The sequence below is a fragment of the Fringilla coelebs genome, assembly GCF_963513975.1.
Source record: "Fringilla coelebs genome assembly, chromosome: 18".
NCBI classification, from domain to species: Eukaryota; Metazoa; Chordata; class Aves; order Passeriformes; family Fringillidae; genus Fringilla; species Fringilla coelebs.
The window spans coordinates 4,898,657-4,916,061 of record NC_140044.1 but is presented as its reverse complement, the minus strand read 5'-3'; the positions used below and the strand labels follow the sequence as shown (position 1 = coordinate 4,916,061).

The window sequence follows — 17,405 nt, the reverse complement described above, 5'->3', positions numbered from 1 at the left end:
GTGCTGTGTTACGATTTTTGTATCCAATCCTCTCCGTGAGCTTGGCAGCGGTGTGCGGCCGCCACGTCGGGGTGCCCTCGGTGGGGCAGCGAGCACCGGGAGAGCCCCGGGGTCCCCGTGTCCCCCACCCCGGCGTGACTTCCCCGAGGGCATGGCCGCTGCCACCGCTGCCACGCTGGCACCTTCCCTCCCACTTCATACAAAGCATCGCCCAGCGGGGCCTTCCTCCCAGAGAAGGACCCCCGGGCCCCCTGCGTGCCCCCTTATCCAAAATCCTACAAACACCCCAAACCGCGGCGCCTCCCACACGCAGTCCTTACGCGTGGGTGACACCAACACGGCCCGGTGGCCCGGGGGACTGGGATGTGGCGCTGGAACCCTCGGTGTCGCAGCACCTGCCCGGAGCTGCTCCGCGCCCGCGGGCGCTGCTGGCGCGGCTGCGGGAGGAGCCGCTCCTTGGACCCGCCGCCCCTCGCCGCGGCCTCGGCAGCCCCGACAGCACCAGAGGAGAAAATACGTTGAAAAACTAGTTAAAAAACAAAAAAAATTAAACAGAAAACCCCAACGGCTCGATGGATGTGACCACAGACACGCCACAGGTCCGCGGGTAGGTTTTCGCGCACGGTGGTTTCCTCACCGGGTGCATCCCTCCGGATTTAGCAGCGCCTCGTTTATTTCAACGTTTTCACATTTATTTGAACTCCAGAAGCGATCGGAGAGGGCAGTTCGTACGTATTTTTTAAAAATTACATATAATAAATTACAGTTAAGTAACATTTTGAAATTGTGAAAATTAGAAACCCACGCGAAACGAAACGAATAAAGCTCCAGCGGTGGCTCAGCCACAGCAACGAAGGCTTTGGGGCTGGTTTTCTGTAGGTACGGTTTTATCCGTCCCGCCACGGGCTTCCCGGGCTTTTATTTTCTCTTTCTATAGCTTTTTCACATTTAAAAATTTTTGGTTTTCTGACTTATTAAAACACCCTTTCCCCCCCCCTTATTTTTCTCCTTTTAAAAATTCTGTTTTGTTTCTTCTTTGTTTGTTTGGGGGGAATTAGTTGTTTTGGTTTTGTTTTCTTCTTTTGCTCCGCGGGCACAGGGACTCAGGGATACCCTGCGAGTCGTGAGCGGCCGCTTTCGCGAGCAAATAAATACATCTCCAGCCAGTTGCCTTGCATTATTCCGAGGGAAATAGCTGGCATTCCTGCTCCAGTTTATTTTGGAGCTGAAATTTCCCACCCTTCCCGCAGCCCTGCTCCCTGCGGAGGCGAGGCTGGACGGGCTCCCCCGGGCGCCGGGACCGCACGGACGGGCAGCGCCGGCCGCGTTACCGGAGCGCTCCCGGGGCCGAGCGGGGCCCGATCCAGCCGGTAGAGGCCTGCGGGTGACAAAATTCTGTCTGCCCGGGGATGGAGCGAGCGGCGGGCGAGATTCGCCGAGGGTTTTCCCCCGTTTCTCTGGGGAGGAGATAGACGCACGGCGACTTTGTGCAAAAGCGCGATAATTCCGGGGAACAAATCCCGGTAACGATGGAATTATTTCCTCGCTGGCCGGTACCGGAGGAGAGTTAAATCGGCTGAATTACCCGGGGTAAGCGGGCTGGTGGGACTAAGAGCTCCTTCCCCTCCGAAGTCCCTTCCCGGCTCGCGCCGACGGGGAACAACTGGGAGAAGCTTTTTTGTCCCCGTCGCCAGGTCAGAGCGACTCGGCCGGAGGGCTGCAGGGAGGAGGATCCTCCTTTCGGCTGCTTTCCCCGGGGAACAGCAGAGCCCGGGGAAGCGGGGCAGCCCCGACGGGACGGTGAGGGGCCGGAGCTGCTCTCCGAACGTGGCAGAGGCGCGGAACGGGCGGGCTGCGAGCATCGCCGCATCCTCGGCGGGCCCGTGGGCCGCTGGAGAGAGCCAGGGCGGGCCGGGGACAGGCTGAGCCGCCCCTTCCCCGTAAGGATGGGGTTTATGTCGAAACAGAACCGGAGCGCTCACTCGGAGCAGAAAACCCCCCGCTCTCATCCTCGGCTAGCAGATCCCCGCCGGGAAGTTTTCGGTGCGTTCCCCAGCATCTCCAGGCGGCCCGGGGCGGGGGGGCATCACCCCCAGACGGGGTGTGGGAGCGAACCCCAAAACCGCAGCGGGGCCCGCAAAGGAGGGAGCCACCCCCCAGCCCTCCCGGGGGCGGGCGGACACCTCCAGCCCCGCGGCGGGGGCGGCCGGCGGGCCCGGGGCGCTCTGGGGGCCGCATCCTGCCCCCGCTCCGCCCGGCCCCGCGCCAGGGGGAGGCTGCGGGCGCGTCCCCCCCGCTGCAGCGGAGCCGCCGGGACTTATCCCGTCCCCCCCTGCCGGGAGGCGCCCAATCCCGGCCGGGACCGGGGCTGCCCCGCCGGCCGTCACGTGGGCCGGCCCGCACCGGGGCCGCCGTAAAGAGCCAGAGCCGGAGCCGCCGCCGCCACTTCCCCGCCCGGCGCAGCCAGGGACGCACCCACGGGACACGGGGAGGCGACAGGGGGGACAGCGGGGGAGGGCAGGCCCTCTCTTCCAGGGGGTCCTGCTGGTCTGGTGTTTTTTCTCCTGCCTACCGCGTGAACTTCATTGCATTTTTTTTTTTTTAATTATTACTCTTTTTTGCTGGGATTTCCCTGGATGGTTTTAGCACAGCTCCATGCCCCCACGGCCATGCACGGCTCCGCTCCCGGCACGCTGCCATGTGAGTACCTGTGCGGGAGGAGCGGGCCAGGGCGGGATGCTCTTGAGGGGTTCGGCGGCTGCAGCCCTCCGTTCGCACGGAGAGGCCTGCCCGAGGGTTACTGCGCTTTTTAACAGGGAAGCGGCAGCGCTGGTGGCTGGGGGACAACGGGGATGCTCCCGATCCTGGATCTCTGCCCAGATCCGTCGGGACCCCGCTCCCGCAGGGAACCCGAGGGGCCGCAGCCGGCTGCGTCCTCGCCAACAAGGCCCCGAGCTGCGCTCCAGGCCCTGGTTTGGGAGAAAAAAAAAAAAAAGGTCGGGAAGGGAAATACTATTGGAAAAAAAAAAATTAATTGTTGGAGTGTTTTTCCGGCCCGTCGGAGGTGTCCAGGCAGGCGGCGGGGAAGGTGAAGGTGCCGGAGGGGTCGCTGCCCATTCGAAGGAGGTTATTCCTCGCCGCGCCTCAGAGGAAAGTTTAAAGAAAAACAAAACAAAGAAAAAAAAATACAAATTTCAGCCCCCGCTTGAGGCAGGGAAGAGGCGTTTTCGGCGGGGAAAGGGCCGTCGGGTGCCCGGTGTGTGCGGGGTCTCAGCGCGCTGCTCTCGGTTCTCCCTCCAGGTTCCTCTGAGTGAGCCCCGCGGCACCGCCGGGCCGCAGCCGGCCGGGCCCTGAGCAGCCGCCGCCGCCGAGGACGGAACATGTATCAGGGTCTGGCCCTCACCCCCAACCATGGCCAGTCGGCTTATTCCCACGACTCCAGCAACTTCCTCCACTCGTCGGCCGGCTCGCCCGTCTACGTGCCCACCACCCGGGTGCCCTCCGTGCTGCAGACGCTGCCCTACCTGCAAGGCTGCGAGCCGCACCAGAGCCACCTCGGCAACGCCCCGGGCTGGGGGCAGAGCGGCGGCGAGGCCGCGGCTTTCAACGCGGGCAGCCCCCACCCGCCGTCGGGCTTCTCGTACTCGCACAGCCCGCCGGGCAGCAGCCCCTCGGGCCGCGACGGCGCCTACCAGGGGCCCCTGCTGCTGGGCGGCGGGGGCCGGGAGCAGTACGGCAACGCCTTGGTGCGCTCCGTTAACGGGTCCTACTCCAGCCCCTACCCCGCCTACGTGACCCCCGAGATACCGCCTTCCTGGACGGCCGGACACTTTGAGAGCAGCGTGCTGCACAGCCTGCAGACCAGGCAGGCGGCCTTGCCCGGCCGCAGGTCCACTTTCGGTAGGTCGCCGCCGCCCTTCAGCGACGTCTCGGGGCGCTGGGTGGGAGCCATCCCAATCCCAATTCCATACCCCATCCCAATCCCATACCCCATACCCCATCTCGATCCCATATCCCATCCCGATCCTACACCCCATCCCCTCTCCGTGTCGGTGGCCCGGCCCCGGGATGAGCTGTCCCGCTGGCATCCCCGAGGGAAGAGGAGAGGATGATTTTATCCAGGGATGGGGAGATGGTCAGGGAATGGGATATGTGCGGCTGACCCCGGACAGAGGTGGGATAAGGGAGGGGGCAAAGACCGCGTTTCAAAGCAGAGCAATTCCCCCGCAGGACAGAGAAGCAGAGGCCGTTCAACCCCTTCCCTCCCCACCCCACCACCACCCCCGCGATATCTCCTTCCCACAATATCGACTTTGTGCCTGTGCTTCAATACTTACCCTTGTGTTTAAATTAGCGGGGCAGATTTATAGCTCCCTCCCTTTTAAGTAATTTATTGTGGTAAATTAGTTTATATTTGAACAGACTCTCGGTCTCCTCATTTGCCTTCGCCCAAACAGGTCCGCAGCTGCATTGCTCTGCGGCCTTTGGGGAGACACCGAAAGGCGCTCAGGCGTTGAACAATAAACTTCAATTCCTTTGCACCCGCGCCGAGAGTCCCCTTAAACCAAGCTCTGAGCAAATAAAGTTTCGGGCTTGATTTAACAGGACTCTTCGTGCTCGGGGTTTATAACCCCGGGGCACTCCACCAGCCTCCTCCGGCTGTGGTTTGCAAAGTCCTTTAAAAGCCACTTCAAGATCTCAGCCGCGTTATCATCTTTACTGCGGTGAACCGAATTATCTCATCTTCACCCCAAGAACAAAGTTAGAGCAGGGCAGCGGCCCCCTCCCCACCGAGCTCCCTCCCCGGCTCGGCTTTTCCTGCCACGCCGGAGGTGCTGGGCAGCGTTTTCTTTCCAGGGTTTTCTCTTTGTGAAAATCCAGTGCATTGTGCGGGAAAAGATCGTCCTGCTGAGGGAGGTGATGCCTCAGAAATCTTTTCTGCACTTTGAATTCGGTGCTTTAGGATCCAGAATAGCGGCTGCCGTCCTCTCTGCCGTTTATTTTTGCTCTTGGATTGTGTAAACTCTCTCAAGTAGCCTAAACTATTCTCTTCCCCCCCCCTTTTTTTTTTAATTCAGTGAATTATTGCAATATTTTTTTACCTTTTCTCTTTACGTGTTAGTTCTATTTTCCATTTCCTCCCTTTTAAAGTTTTGCTCTTTTTCATTTTTCTTTCTATTGCATCATTATTAATCCAATCGAAGATTTTTTTTAAAATAATTTAAAATATATTTTTCATCTAAAGAAAAGAACAAGAAGAATAAGATCTTTTTAAAAAGAGGGTAAAAAGTGGTCGGAACAAAAAGACCGACTCTCCATTGAGAGGTGTCCCGATTTCGCTCCGGGCTGCCCGCTTGCCGCTGAGCCGCGCTCGGGGCAGGGATGGACCGCGGACGGGGCTCTGCGGCTCCTTCCCTGGACTTTTTTTCCCGAAAAAGTGAGGAAGAGCCTCTCTAGCAGGAATTGGGGCCGCGGGCGGCCGGTGATTCTCTCCTGGGGAGCCCGGGATGCCCGCGGGTGCCAGCCCGGCATCTTTCGGCGGGCCGCTCAGAGCCTTCCCCGGCCGGGCCGTCCCCCCGGCCAGAGGCTGGGTGTATTTTATGATGGAAATCAGGAAAATCGCCCCATTTTCCCCCGTCTCCCATTTATTTTTGCACCCCGGGATAACATCGCACTGTCCCGCTGATGACCCTGAGCCTCCCCATCCCAGGGAGACCCCAGCCCCGTTCAGCCCTTTGGCTTCTTTCGGGGAAGGGATGGGGGAATAGGGGCTCTTTGAACAAAATATTAAAAGTTTAAGGTGTGGAGGAAATAAGGGGATTTGGGTCACACTTTTAGGGTGGAGGTAGCCTCCTCCGGACTGGGATTTCCCCTAGTATTGGGACATAGAGGATTGGGGACCTTTTCCCGCTGGATCCCCGGGGGCATCCCGTGCGCTGGGGATGCTCCTGCCCCTGACACGGCGGCTGTTCGTTCCAGAGTACCTGGAGGAGTTCCCCGGGGACGGCCGCGAATGCGTCAACTGCGGAGCCATGTCCACCCCGCTCTGGAGGAAGGACGGCACCGGGCACTACCTGTGCAACGCCTGCGGGCTCTACCACAAAATGAACGGCATCAACCGGCCGCTCAAGCCGCAGAAAAGGCTGGTAAGAGAGGGAGACCCCGCCGGGATCCCCTGCTCCACCCGGGGCTGGCTGGAGGGCAGGGGCTGGGGGTCTGCCACCGCGGCTGATGGGGTCTCTGTACTTGTGTTGGGCTCTGTTTGAGCTCGCATTGATTAAATGCCAGGACACCCGTGTTGCAGCACAGAACTGGCTGGGGTCAGGGGAAATGGGGTAAAGCCAGAGGGATTTCTGCCCTGGCACAAGTGGTGGGCAGTGGAGACAGGGCTGAAGGGACTGGAGAGGTCCCAGGGCAGCACCAGAGCCCGCAGGAACAATCACTCTGTGGTCGGGACCCTGCAGGCTTCCTCTAGCTCCGTCCCTGCAGTGAATGTTTGGCTTTATACTTTACTATTATTATTATTATTATTATTATTATTATTATTATTATTATTATTATTATTATTATTATTATTATTATTATTATTACTACTACTACTATTATTATTATTTCCTAGTCCTCCATGCAGGCAGACACGGTCTAGGCAGAGCAGTTGCACAGGAGGCAGGGCTGATCCTGAGCTGGCCCAGTGGGTTTGTGGCTGCTCACAATGGGAGCAGGATGGGGCCCTGCTCCCCATTGCCTTCACCCTCCTGCCTAAGGGGAAAACTTGGGGTTTGGCAGTTCCCAGTTTCCCTGCTGGTTAGAGCATTAATTCCCTCTGTCAATGTAATGTTGGGTTTCCTCCAATTGGGATCCCATGGTGAGAGAGGAAAGGCACATCCTTTTTTTATTTTTTTGCGGAGTTGCTCTGGGATGTTTAAATTTGGTGGTAACAGTTTTGGTTTTAGAGCTTGTCATCAGACGCCGTCATTACAAACAGGATGTTTGTTGGAACAGTTCTGGGGAACAGCTGGGAGCTCCTTGGGCTTTCACTAGGGGTGTATTCCTGCAGTTATTTTTTGGTATTGCAAAACATATTATTAGCAATAACCCAAAAGTGGCAAGTTCCTGTGTATGAAAATCGGTCAGGAATAAAGAAAAAGTTGAGATTGAGCAAGATGTTTCATTCTGATTCTGACCCTCGGAAAGGCAGCTCTGGATTTGCAAAATGAAATGAGTAATAGCTCCACAGAAAACACCCCTGTTTTGTTCATCACATTAAAATCAAGGCATTTTGTGTAAAATTCAGGATTATCCAACAGGATTTTCCTGTCCCTTCAAAACCCTCCTGTCTCCTTAAATTTGGTGACATTAAATCTGAACCCCCGGTCGCTGCTGTGGCGCAAATCTCAGAGTTGCGCTGCTGACTCTTCAGGGCAAACACGACCCGTGCATGCAGAGAGGTGCAAACCAGTTCAAATCCAACTCTGCATTTCAGACTGGCATCCAAATGTGTCACTGGATGAATTTCTAGGGGATTTTTGAGCAGCTTTTCCCTGAGGAAATTGGAGACATCTTGCTGCTATTCCGTATTTTATTTCAGCACATGGGAAGAGACACGGCCGTGCATTGCCTGCCTGAGCCTCATCTATAGCACCCATCAGGCATTTTTCAACAAACATTTCAATAAAGTTTTCTGATGGAAAACACTTGTTTGCAGAATTAAGACCTTTTCCCAGGGATGAGCAAATATTGTTGGGAATTACCAAAGTACTTCCAAACTTTTTTATCATTTTGGCAATAAATGCAACAATGATAAAGCTTAAATGAAAGAGCTGATTTTCGTCCAGGGGAGCAAATTTTTGTTGTTTTTTTTTTTTTTTTTGCTAGGGTTGAAACACTTGAGGGGATTTTGGTTTATGGATTAGAGAAGAGGCTGCAATTTTGACTTTCCATTCTAACATTTTGCAACCTTGGGTTTTCCCGAGGATGTGAAATGTCTTGTTGCATCAAGTTCTGCCCTTTTGGAAGAAGAGGGATCTACTGGTGATGGGCAAGAGGATGCCAGCTCTGGGAGCAGAGCAGTGAATGCAGTGACTGTAGTAACAGTGAAATCCATTTTCTCAGTGAGGTGAAATACAGACACAGGGAAAAAAATGGTCGCTTTCATCCTTTACGTTATGACCTTTGTTCTGTACGTAGCCACTGCTCTGGGAGTTATCCTGACTTCTGCTTTCACAAAGCAAAGTCCCCCAGAAGAGGACACAACACAGCCCAGATAGCACCGCAGGAGTGATGTCCTGCAGCTCAGCCTGCTCCTGCATGGGAGGGGGAGAGCAGCAGTTGTGTAGTTTCTACTTCATTTTTTGTTTCTTTTTTTTTTTCTTTCTTTCTTTTTTTTTACTGCTCCCTCATCCCCCAAGGTGCAGGCTTGCCCAGAGCTGTAGTAACAAAGGCCAATCTCAGAGGATGCTGCTGCCTTTGCCTCTGACCCTCTGAGTTCCCCACTTCCAGGAGTTGAGCCCACATATCTCAGCACACTTTGCTTGACTTTTTTCCTGCAAACCACAGGTCCCCTCAAATCTGTTGGAAATGGGAGCATAGAAGCACTGATTAACTCAGAGGGTTCAGTGCTTTTTTTTATCCTGTGAAACCCAGTGGTTTCTTTTTCATGTTTGAAAAGGAGGTGAAGCAAAGTCCCTGACAGCTTGGTCTCCCTCAGAAGGATCTTCCCTGCTGGCTTTGAATTTTTTGGGCTCTCCAAGCAGCTCTCACACGCAGTAAATTCAATAGGCACCAAGTCACCATTCCTTGAGCTTATCAGCAGCACTTGGCTGTCAAGCCAGGTCTGTGAAGAGTTTTTGTTTGAGTGTATGGTGCATTTGTATAAATAAACACTGAGCACAATGTTGAAGTCAACAACTTCCTAACAAGGTCAGAATGGTACAAAGGCAGTGGGGTGGAGGCAGGCAGAAATGCATTTTCTTTCAGGAGAATTGCTGGGAAACCAGCAATAATGTATTGTACCCTGTCCTTCAGTGAGCAGGGGTAGCCTTGACTGTCTCTTGCTAAGCTGGCAGGTTCTGTGAGGGGCACGTTCTCATGGGGTTTCTGAGGTTTAAATTGCAATATTGCTGGTGTAGGTTGGTTTCTCCTCTCCTTGCTGCGTGAGGAGGAGCCAGCCTGCAGGGTGACGTTCAGGATGCATAGAGGGCACTTGTCACTGTCCCTGCAGGAAGGCCACCAGCAGGTTGTGACGCAGTGCTGGCAGGGCGGGCAGGGCTCTGGCAGGGCTGGCATCGCCCTTGGGCCACCAAAGGCACAGGTCCCAATGCCACCTCATCTGCAAGCTGCCAACCAAGCATTCTGTGAGACAGGGAGAGTGTGTCACTCCCTCACAGGGACCTGTGGTGGCCTGGAAAATTTGAGACTTTCCAGAGGGCTTTGCCCTGGTCTTTCCCCATCTGCAGGCGAGGACAGATTGCAGCAGGCAGTTATCCCAGGGCTGAGTGGCTCCAAATTCCCCTCCGTGCCCACAGCAGGAGTTGGACTTTAGAATCCTTGCATCCTTCAGGTGCTCAGCACCTCCCTCTGCTCCCGTGGGAGCCGAGGTCCCTCCTGGCTGCAGGGAAGAGCAGCACAGCCCTGGCAGCTGAAAGGCTCTACAGAGCACTGTGTAGCTGCCCCAGGATCTTGCTGTGACACCATGTCAGGGACAAAGATTGTTGTCTCATCCTCTGTGCCAGGCTTGTCAGCTCACGCTTTGGTGTATTGTTATTTTTTCCTGGTTATTTCTTGCAAGCTGAATAATTCCCAAAGTGGTGCCATTATTTGGAAATAGTTGCTGAGACCTCTTTGCTGAGCAACAAGTGAATCAACCTAGGTCATGTCACTTGTGCCTCTTGGAATTCAAAGCTGATCTCTATTTGACTGGTAACCTTGTAAAAACATTTAATTTTTAATCCTCCTCTTCCCACCTCATTTGTTATATTGTTCAGTCAGGATATCAAGCAATAATGGAAAAATAAACAAACAGGGAGTTCTTTATTGCCTCCATCACCTTTTGTCTGCCTTTGAGTGGATTCAAAACTATTTTTCTGGTGGCTGAAGAACATATTTAGACCCCTGAATGTGGAGAGCCTGAGCTATTACTTATGCCAGAGGTATCTTACACTTAGTGAGGACTTTTATTCAAATAGTTTCAATATCTTGTGTTAAAAGACTCTCCAATGAAATGCCTATTGAGCTGACAAGTGTGTATAAAGAGATGTGAATTTTCCATTGGCTTTGGAGGGAAGTTGTCAGAAATTAGTTTGCTGCTTCTGCCAGAATATTTTCCTTCTCCATTTGGAATTATTAAGGTTTAAGAGCCAGAAATCACTGTACTCACAAAATACGTCTGCAGGGTGTTTCTACAGCCTGTAAGAGAACAGATTATCTGTGAGACTTGAGGAATAACCTCCCTGGTCTCATCATGGACCAGTTCAGTTTGGTTCTGCCCAGTTCAGCCAACTGATTCCAGTTGTCATAACCCAGAGATTAATTTGGGTGTTTCTAACTTTAGTGGTAGTTCTGAGTGCAGGAAAACAGAAGAGTTCACTTAAAGCATGAGTTTTCTTCATATGTTTAAAGCCCAGCTGGCATTTTCCAACTCTTTCTCCCTCTGAGTGGATGGCCTGGAGGGAAGTTCTCCATGCTCAGAGTCCTGATCACTTCCAGCAGATTTGTTGGAAGTTTGTGAAATGAGTTGCAAGGATATATTCCAGGTTTATCAATCTCAAAAAAAACCCAAAACAAAACCTCCAAGCAAAAACAAGTTTAAAAAACCCAAACCAAACAAACACTTGCAAATTAGAGTGATCTCATTTGAATGTCATTTCTTTGATCTGAATTTGCCTCTTGCGCGTTTCACGTTTTCCGTGAACATGGTGTACTTGGAGATTTCATTCTGATATGAAGGGAAACTTCCCAGTCCATCATCCTGTGTGTGCACTCACGTGTTTGTCTGCTTGTTTTGAAGTCTTCCTCGAGACGTGCTGGCCTCTGTTGCACTAACTGCCACACCACCAACACCACGCTGTGGAGGAGGAACGCCGAGGGCGAGCCCGTCTGCAACGCCTGCGGCTTGTACATGAAGCTCCACGGGGTGAGGAGCCTGTCCACCCCGGGAGGGACCCTCTGGGCCCTGGGATCACTGCCCAGCAGGGCTAGGAGATCAGCTGGAAGCCTGTAGACTGGACCCAGCAGAGCTGTGCCACAGTCGCATCTCCCTGAACAGTTTAAAGCTCAGTCTGCGGGGGTTCTCCAGGGTGAGGCTGAGGGCATGCTGGAATGCTCTCAGCTTGCCCAGAGATGTGGATGCTCCATCCCTGCAAGTGTCCAAGGCCAGGCTGGATGGGGCTGGGAGCAGCCTGGGGTAGTGGAAGGTATCCCTGCCTACGGCAGAGAAGCTGAAGTACATGATCATTACGATCCCTTCCAACCCCAAACCCAGGCTGAGATAAGGAGCATGTTTCTTTTCCATGTCCCAGTTAAGAATGTGTGGAGGAGGCTGAGGAGCCCACATGGAGGCTGGGTGATAACACTTACCCATAGAGGATGGGAGCTGTTGGTGACATGTCCACCAGCCCAGGAGGAGACTCCATCCCTCCGAAAAGTCTGAAGCCTCTTTACCCCGTGCCCACTCCCTCTCTCTCAGTCTGTCAATGTAATTAATGGGGCCCTGTCGCAAAGGTCACTAATAAATCAGGAAAAGAAAAATAGGAAATAAAGGAAAAAACAAAATTTGTGGGAAAGCCTTAGCTGTTAGCCTTATATATCTTCCAGCCAAGGCCTGATGCAGAGAAAAATAGCTCCTAGTGAAGGACAAGGACTTTAGGCGCTTTGCATGAGCTACAGCGCAGAAATAGGAGAGCAACACGTGTGGGAAGGAGCTGAATAAAATACAATATTAATGATTCCAAACTTTATGAATGTCAAGGTACCACGACCTCTGGCCATGAAAAAAGAAAGCATCCAGACGAGGAAAAGGAAGCCTAAAAACATTACCAAAGGCAAAGCCTCAACAGGTACAGCACTGTTATGATCCATCCTGGGGTCTTGGAGCACAGTTCACTTCACAATGTTTCCTCTTCTGCAGGAGATTATGATAATTAGAAAATAATAAGAATTTTTCCTTGGTGATTGCTTTAGATCTGGGGTCTGTATTTCTGCACAGACCTCGTGTGATAGGAAGATGCTTGGTGGGAAATCTCGGTGTTGTCATATTCTTGTGAGGTTCCTCTGGGCTGTGGGCACTTGGCTCCAGTGAGCAGTGCTCACATGTGAGCAGATTTGGGCTAAATTGAGTAATAGGAAATAAACACTGCCAGACTGGGAAAGGGTTGCTCCTCCTCCATCAGCATCAGCCTAATACAAAGTGTTTTCTGACACAGATGTGTTAGAAAGAAAACAGTGGAGTCATGCTCTGAGATGTCATGGTCGCTGTTAAAGTAAAAATTTCTTTAAAGCAGATTTACACCTACATTGCTCCACTGCCCTCTCCCAATTGTCTTCCAGGATCCACGACTTCAGCCACGAACTCCCCTTCTTCCATCACCACCTCAGACAGCACGGTCACTTTAAAGTCAGAGCCCAGCACAACCTCACAGTACCCCGGACAAACCATCGTGTCCCAGGTAAGGGACAGGGCCAGAGCCACCTCCTGCTGGGCTGGGAGACCCACACCCCTCCTTGGCTGCTCTCCTGGGGCAATTAATGCATTGCACTGTGGCCACCAGCCTGCTGAGGAGAGCAGGGAGCGTGAGCTCCCAGGATGCTGTGGATGAGAAAGGTCTCCAGCCTGTGGCTTCCCGTGGGATCTTCCATGCTGCAGTGGAGAACTGGTGTGTCCAAGCTCTGCTGTGGCTTCAGTGCAGAGCTGAGGTTAATTCCCACCTCCTGCAGTGAAAGCACAACACTGCTGAGTTGATGAGATCAGCCCAGGGTGGAATCCTCTGTAGCTCCCAAGAAAAGGCTCCCTGGGCATGTGTCACCTGTGCCTTTTAGCCCTGAGGTGCTCAGTGACCTCAGAGCTGTGATCTGTCAGAAGCCCCCCTTCTGTCCCCAGCTTTTCTTAGGGGCTGGTTGCTATTTCACCTTGATATAGGAAGAAAAAGGCTCTAAATCGACCAACACATCAAAATTTTGGGGCTGAACCCTGTGCTGAGTCTAAGCTCTCCCTGAGCTGGATATGTCTGTATGGATAGGAAGCTCAGCCCCAGCACCCAAGGGACTGGTGCAGCACTGGCCACACCACATAGGGTGAAGTTTTTGTTTGAAACCAAGAAATCTGGTTTGTGTTGTGCTCTGAAAAAATATGCACACACCTAAAGATCTCCAAACTGGACATACTTAATCAATGAATAAATGCAGATAGGCCCTGGGATGTCTCCTCTTTATCATTTTACTTGCAGGGTCTGTCCTGCCCTGCTCTGGATGCTCTGAAGGGAATTTTAGCATCAGGGATAACCCACCTGTAGCCACATTTCTCTTCACAGAGAAAAGCAAGGCACAATCCTTCCCAAGAATATCTCTGGGTTTCACATTCTCTGAACCTCAGAGAAAGGAGAAACAATTCTTATCATTTGCTGTGCCCGTGTTTGTGCAAAAGCAGAATGCAATATGGAGATTGTCTACCCAAAGTGATGGGGTTTTGTTTCCTTGGCCTATCAGGGCCAAGTGTGTGTGTGAGTCGGGACTGTCGGGTGACAGTCATGAGTTGTGTGCAGTTGAGTGCTGAGCAGATTCAGTTTAGATGGAATATAACATAGTGTAATATAATATAGAATAATACAATATAATATAGAATAATATAGAAAAATATAGAATAATATAGAATAATATAGAAGAATAGAATAGAATAGAATAGAATAATAGAATAGAAAATAATATAGAAGAATAGGATAGAATAGAATATAGAAAAATAGAATAGAATAGAATAGAAAAGAATATAGAATAATAGAATAGAATAGAATATAGAAAAATAGAATAGAATAGGATAGAATAGAAAAGAATATAGAATAATAGAATAGAATAGAATAGAATAGAATATAGAATAATATAATATCATATCATATATCATATAGAAGAATAGAATATAATAGAATAGAATAAAAAATAATATAGAATAACAGAATAGAATAGAATAATAGAATAGTAGAATAGAATATAGAATAATATTATATGATATGATACAATATAATTTAATAGAATAATATAATATAATATAATATAATATAATATAATATAATATAATATAATATAATATAATATAATATAATAATATAATATAATTTAATAGAATAATATAATATAATATAATATAATATAATATAATATAATATAATATAATATAATATAATTTAATAGAATAATATAATATAATATAATATAATATAATATAATATAATATAATATAATATAATATAATATAATATAATATAATATAATATAATATAATATAATATAATATAATATAATATAATATAATATAATATAATATAATATAATATAATATAATATAATATAATATAATATAATATAATATAATATAATATAATATAATATAATATAATATAATATAATATAATATAATATAATATAATATAATATAATATAATATAATATAATATAATATAATATAATATAATATAATATAATACAATATAATACAATATATTACAATACAATGCAATGCAATGCAATGCAATGCAATGCAATGCAATGCAATGCAATGCAATGCAATGCAATGCAATACAATGCAATGCAATGCAATACAATGCAATACAATGCAATGCAATACAATGCAATACAATACAATACAGTACATCATAATACAATATAATGTTTAACCTTCTGATAAAACAGACTCAGACACATCATTCTCTGCCCTCCTTGAGGCTGCCCACACACCATACCCGCGCTGTTCCCAGCCCACCCCAGCGCTCCCTGCGAGCCCCGGCCGGTGGCTGATGCCCGCCCCGCTCACCCCTCTCTCCCCTCCGCAGGCACAGAGCCAGTCGGACGAGGCGCTGCCCGGCGAGTTCAAGTTCGAGCCCGAGGACTACAGCTTCTCTGCGGGCAGCATGGCCCCGCAGCCCGGGCTGAGCGTGCCCCTCCGGCAGGACTCCTGGTGCGCCCTGGCGCTGGCCTAGGCACCGCCAGCCCGCAGACAGCCTCGGGACCAACGCTTGTGGCCGGGGACGGGCAGGGGGACGCGCCGCCCCAGCGCCCCGGACTGCGCAGCACCCAGCACGGCCGCGGGACAGGCTTCTCTTGGAGGATGCCCATGGGAAACGCCGGCTGGATGGGGCTGGGATGGCCCAACTGTGGCACCAGGTCCCCAAAAACTCATCCTTCCCCAAGGCCGGGACCTCCGATTTGCTGGGGAAAGCCTTCCTCCTCTGAGATGAAACCAGCAAATAAATGCATCCCAGAATCTGTTTATTCGCAGTGATTTCTCCCTCCTATGACTCCACCGTGTGCAATTTATTCCACTTTCCAATAAAAGACTGTAATAACGTGGCACCGAATAACTTAATTTTATTAAATGTAAGCTACGTGGCCTGCCTTATGTTTCATTGGCCACAACAGGAAGAAAAGAGAGGAAAAAAAAAAAGAATGGTTGTTTTAAACATTTACTGTTTTATATTAAAAACAATCATCTCTATAGAGTGTTAGCTTCTGAAGCGTTTCGCGTATCAACACTGAGCTGATGAGTCATACATGAAATAAACACGCTGCTCTTCCCTTTCCAGCTCCAAACAAAGAGGTTTTTATTATTATTTTAGGCAAACGACATGACAAAAATGGTCAAAACCTCCCAATAATAAACAAATACTAAAATGCTGGGTTTTTCTTCTGTATTTCCTGATTGGTTTTGATGTTGCCAAGTGTGAGCATTAGAAAATCAGAAGTTAGTTGTCCAAAATGTAAGAAACAGGCTTGAGGGACTGAAAAACAAGGGGTGTGTTGGAGGTGTAATTGTTTGAATCCAGTTTTGGGGATGTTTTGAGTGAAAGATTCCCAGCTTTCAGCCATGCAGAGCAAATTGCTTTTTAATTATTTTAATGAAGGTCAGGTAAAAAACAATATATTGGAGCTGAGCTGTAGCAAAAAATCTTCAGTGATGCAAAACCACACTTCCAAAAGCTGGCAACAGCATGTTCCTGCAACATCTCAGAAGTGGGAAATGGGGCTCCTGTAAGTCCCAAGGAACCTGGGGATGAGGAATAGACCCTGCTGAAGGAGAGACACGGGTGGGAAATGAGGGGGGAGCAAGGTCATGAAGTTACTTATGGCCTACTTTATTTGTTATTTCTAAATAAAATCCCCAGCCTCGCTGTACAGCTATTTATGGCCAGGAAACTGTCAAGTAATAGTTCCTTTATATAGAAGTTGACCTGTCCAGGGCTTCCTGGAGCAACTCTTCCTCTTGTCAGAAGAGATGGATCACTTGATTTTTATTATAAACAACAGGCTAAGGAGGATCAGGGAGAGTGAATCTGACATCAAGTCACAACTCAGCTGGGATGGAGGATGATGCTTTCCACCATGCAACCTTTGCTGGAGGAAAGGAGATGCTCCAGGCACTGGGGAGCACTGGTGCCCTGCAGGGGTTGGTCTTTGCAGGCATGGTGGGGGTTCAAGCCAGCCTTTTATCACAGCCCACGGACAAAAACTGTCTCTGGAGGAGGATTTCTTGTGCCCCCAGAGCCTCATTAGCAGCCTGCACGGTGCCAAGCTCCAGTGCCAGGGCAAAGGCTGTCATGGAATGGCCTCCCTCCAGTGCCAGGCACACCAGTGGCACACCATGTTTGCAGGGCCAGCTCTGACCACGGATCCACATCTCCACCGTTTGTTTTTCCACTCTCTGGCCGGCCAACATCTGCAGCAGAGCCAGGCACAGCCAGGCAGCAGATAAGCCAGCAGCACAGGGTGCACCATCCCAAATCCAGCCCTGAGTGATGTGACCCCAGCTCAGGCTGGCAAGAGGCAGCAGAGCCCTGGGTAATGAGCAGAGCTCCCAGGCAGCTCCCAAACCCCAAACTTTGCAGGCAGGAAAAGAAGGCAGCCCAGCAGCAATGATGGCAGGATGATTTCTAGGGATGATGGCAGGGGGTCCTCGCTTTTTCATCTGCGTGACCCCGAGGAGGAGAGTTATTTTAAAGGCAAACAAGGAGACCTAAACAATGCCAAGATGTTGACACCAGTGGCTCCAGAGGTTTTATTTATTGCCTGTTGGTAACCGTCGAGCGAGCGTCAGGATGCGCCGGGGGCTGGTGACAGACGAAACGAGGCAGAGGGACAAGAAGTGAAACAACTGGGACATGTGTAATTTTTCCTTCCTGCTCACTCCCTGCCCTCGCTGGTGACATCAC

General features: G+C 50.2%; 1 protein-coding gene across 2 annotated transcripts; it reads left to right on the top strand.

Annotated features, from left to right (window-relative positions):
• The first annotated feature begins 1,289 nt into the window (after nt 1-1,289).
• Nucleotides 1,290-15,873, top strand: GATA5 (GATA binding protein 5). 2 transcript variants are annotated; one of them, XM_084217900.1, is made up of 8 exons: nt 1,290-1,590; nt 2,647-2,700; nt 3,301-3,900; nt 5,980-6,146; nt 11,006-11,131; nt 11,966-12,053; nt 12,544-12,662; nt 15,033-15,873. In XM_084217900.1, exons 3-8 carry the CDS (start codon nt 3,381-3,383, stop codon nt 15,177-15,179), a joined length of 1,167 nt encoding a protein of 388 aa, XP_084074026.1. In that variant the 5' UTR covers nt 1,290-1,590; nt 2,647-2,700; nt 3,301-3,380; the 3' UTR covers nt 15,180-15,873. The 2 variants fall into 2 exon arrangements, with proteins under 2 accessions (XP_084074026.1, XP_084074027.1); XM_084217901.1 differs by lacking the exon at nt 1,290-1,590 and adding an exon at nt 1,705-2,043.
• Nucleotides 15,874-17,405: the final 1,532 nt, after the last annotated feature.